The sequence below is a fragment of the Brienomyrus brachyistius genome, chromosome 13 (assembly GCF_023856365.1).
Source record: "Brienomyrus brachyistius isolate T26 chromosome 13, BBRACH_0.4, whole genome shotgun sequence".
Classification (NCBI taxonomy): Eukaryota; Metazoa; Chordata; class Actinopteri; order Osteoglossiformes; family Mormyridae; genus Brienomyrus; species Brienomyrus brachyistius.
This window is the reverse complement of record NC_064545.1, coordinates 19382342-19384531: the sequence shown is the minus strand read 5'-3', so window position 1 is coordinate 19384531 and position 2190 is coordinate 19382342. Positions and strand designations below refer to the sequence as shown.

The window sequence follows — 2190 nt, the reverse complement described above, 5'->3', positions numbered from 1 at the left end:
TTATATTTTAACACTTTATTTGTATCCATCACATTATAGAAGAGGAAAAGTGTAATAAACCTTCTGGAAAATTCTGCAACTGCAATATTGAAAATAATACAGTACAAATAATAATAATTATAATTAATAGTAACAATAATTAGTAACAAAGAAAAGGCACAAAGGAAACAGAATATTACTTGTCAAGGGGACCCTTTTTAAAGAAGTGACTCGTTGGCCGGGGACCTAATATCCGTCACATGGACTCTGTGTCCTTGCCTCTTTCTGCATCTGGTCTACCTGCTGAAGAGCTTCATGAAGCTCTGGTAGCCGTCCTCCCCAAAAAAGTCAAAGGAGCCCTCGGTGCTGCCCAGGTGCACCAGCAACAGCACCAACAGCACCAGTATCAGCAGCGGCACCAGCAGGTTCCAGCCCGACGCCAGGATGTTGTACCACTTGGCCTTGTCTGAACACTCCTGAGCAGATCTCAAGTCTCCAAGGGTTTTCTGGTCACGGGCCTTGGATGGGGGGGGGGGGGGGGGGGGGGGAGCAGAGCATAGAGTAAGGTTGATGTCAGACGGTTCTCCATACATGATCTGCGCTGCAATTTCAGAGTGTAAAACAGTGATTCTCAACTCCGCCCCGCAGTGATCATTGTTGACACGCCACTGCACGCAACAACGAAACGCGTCCTCTGCGTTTAACCCATATGTGACAATGTGACATAGCAGGGGGCAGCTAATTCAGCACCTGGGGTGCAGTGCTTGGGGGAGGTACCTTGCTCAGGGTACCTCAGTGGTGCCTTGCTGGTCGGGGATATCGAACCTGCAATCTTTCAATTACGCTTCCCTAACCATCAAGCCACCGCTGCCCAAAAAAGAGTGTAGTTGATTTGTAATTTCAAGAAAGCTGAACTTAGACTGGCCAGCAAGGAGGAGGCACAGTCTGCAACTGCTGGGGAGTCACTCAACGGCTCCTGGAACAGACCCACAGTTAGCAAGGTGGGCTGCGATTACACACAATCTCCGTTCGCCTGCACCTAAAAACTAGAAGCACCGTCCTAAGTTTCACCTGGTTTTGTTTGCAGTTTCCAATCCATCTGAAACACTGAAGCGGAGAATGAGTTAAGTCCAGAGTCACGGCGGAAACGTGGGCAAAGAAGACACCCTGACCTCTCTGTGTAATATTTAATCCTGCACCATTTCAGACTATACCCATTTACTACACTATCTTGTCATATTGAGACCGTTTGTCATGCACAGTGCGTGTCTCCACAGCCCCATCTCAGGACCCAAGCCTCTAATCATCTTTTGAAAATCTTTCATTTGTAACATGTTAATTATGCTGATTTTAATTCGCTGAGCCAAGCTGGTAGTACCCGTCTGTAACCATCTGTAATTTAAGCTTGCCAATGCCAAAGAGGAAGTGCTTCTTTTAATCTTGTGGGGAATGTCGTTGCTACTTCGGGTACAGATCCCCTCCCCGTTCAGCTTCCTGTGGCTTGTGAGACAAGGTGTTTGTCTTTGAACAGAACCCACAGCAAAGTTTGGTGCAGTCAAAGCAATGCTTTCTGTTTTCCAGTCTGGTCATCTGGCACCCGGAGACGACCCACGCTTTTGCTCCCTCTTAACTCCCTGCCAGACAATCCACATATTTTGCTCCCTCCTGGAAGGAAGCAAAATTGTGGAGTGTGGGTTTTCGAGGACCAGACTGGGAAACACTGCTTTAAGGGGTCCGCAACAATTATATAACGGAGCAGACGCATGCCAGCAATTTTTATGGGGCAGCGATCATTTTAAGATCCTGAAGGCAATATGCTAATCTTCTTCAGAAATCACAATGTTTTAATTATAACATAATGCAATTCTTGCATAAACTAAATATACCTTCATTGGAAACAATAGCATGGAGTACAAAAGACAAATAACTGAATTGAGTAGAATGAGACGCCACAGAAGCCCAGCTCACCTTGATAGAGTAGATGAGGGCCAGAAAGCCAAGGCAGCAGAAGTTGACGTAGAGGGTGTTGCATAGAGACCAGATAAGGTAGTCGTTGGGTGGCTTGCCAGCGTGGCCCATGTGGATCACGGTGGTGCCCGCAGGCTTACGGGAGGACTTGCAGCTGGTGAGCGGCGTGCAGTCCGACGGGTAGCTGTAGGTGGCATTGTCCATTCTGGGTGTCTGTGGATCCTCTACTGGACGCTTCCTCGA

General features: G+C 47.5%; 1 protein-coding gene across 1 annotated transcript; it reads right to left on the bottom strand.

Moving 5' to 3' along the window:
• On the bottom strand, positions 1-2190 carry ifitm5 (interferon induced transmembrane protein 5). Its single transcript, XM_048973772.1, has 2 exons — positions 1948-2190; positions 1-497 (listed from the first exon to the last, which is right to left on the bottom strand). The coding sequence occupies exons 1-2, from the start codon at positions 2149-2151 to the stop codon at positions 276-278; spliced, it is 426 nt and encodes a 141-aa protein (XP_048829729.1). The 5' UTR covers positions 2152-2190; the 3' UTR covers positions 1-275.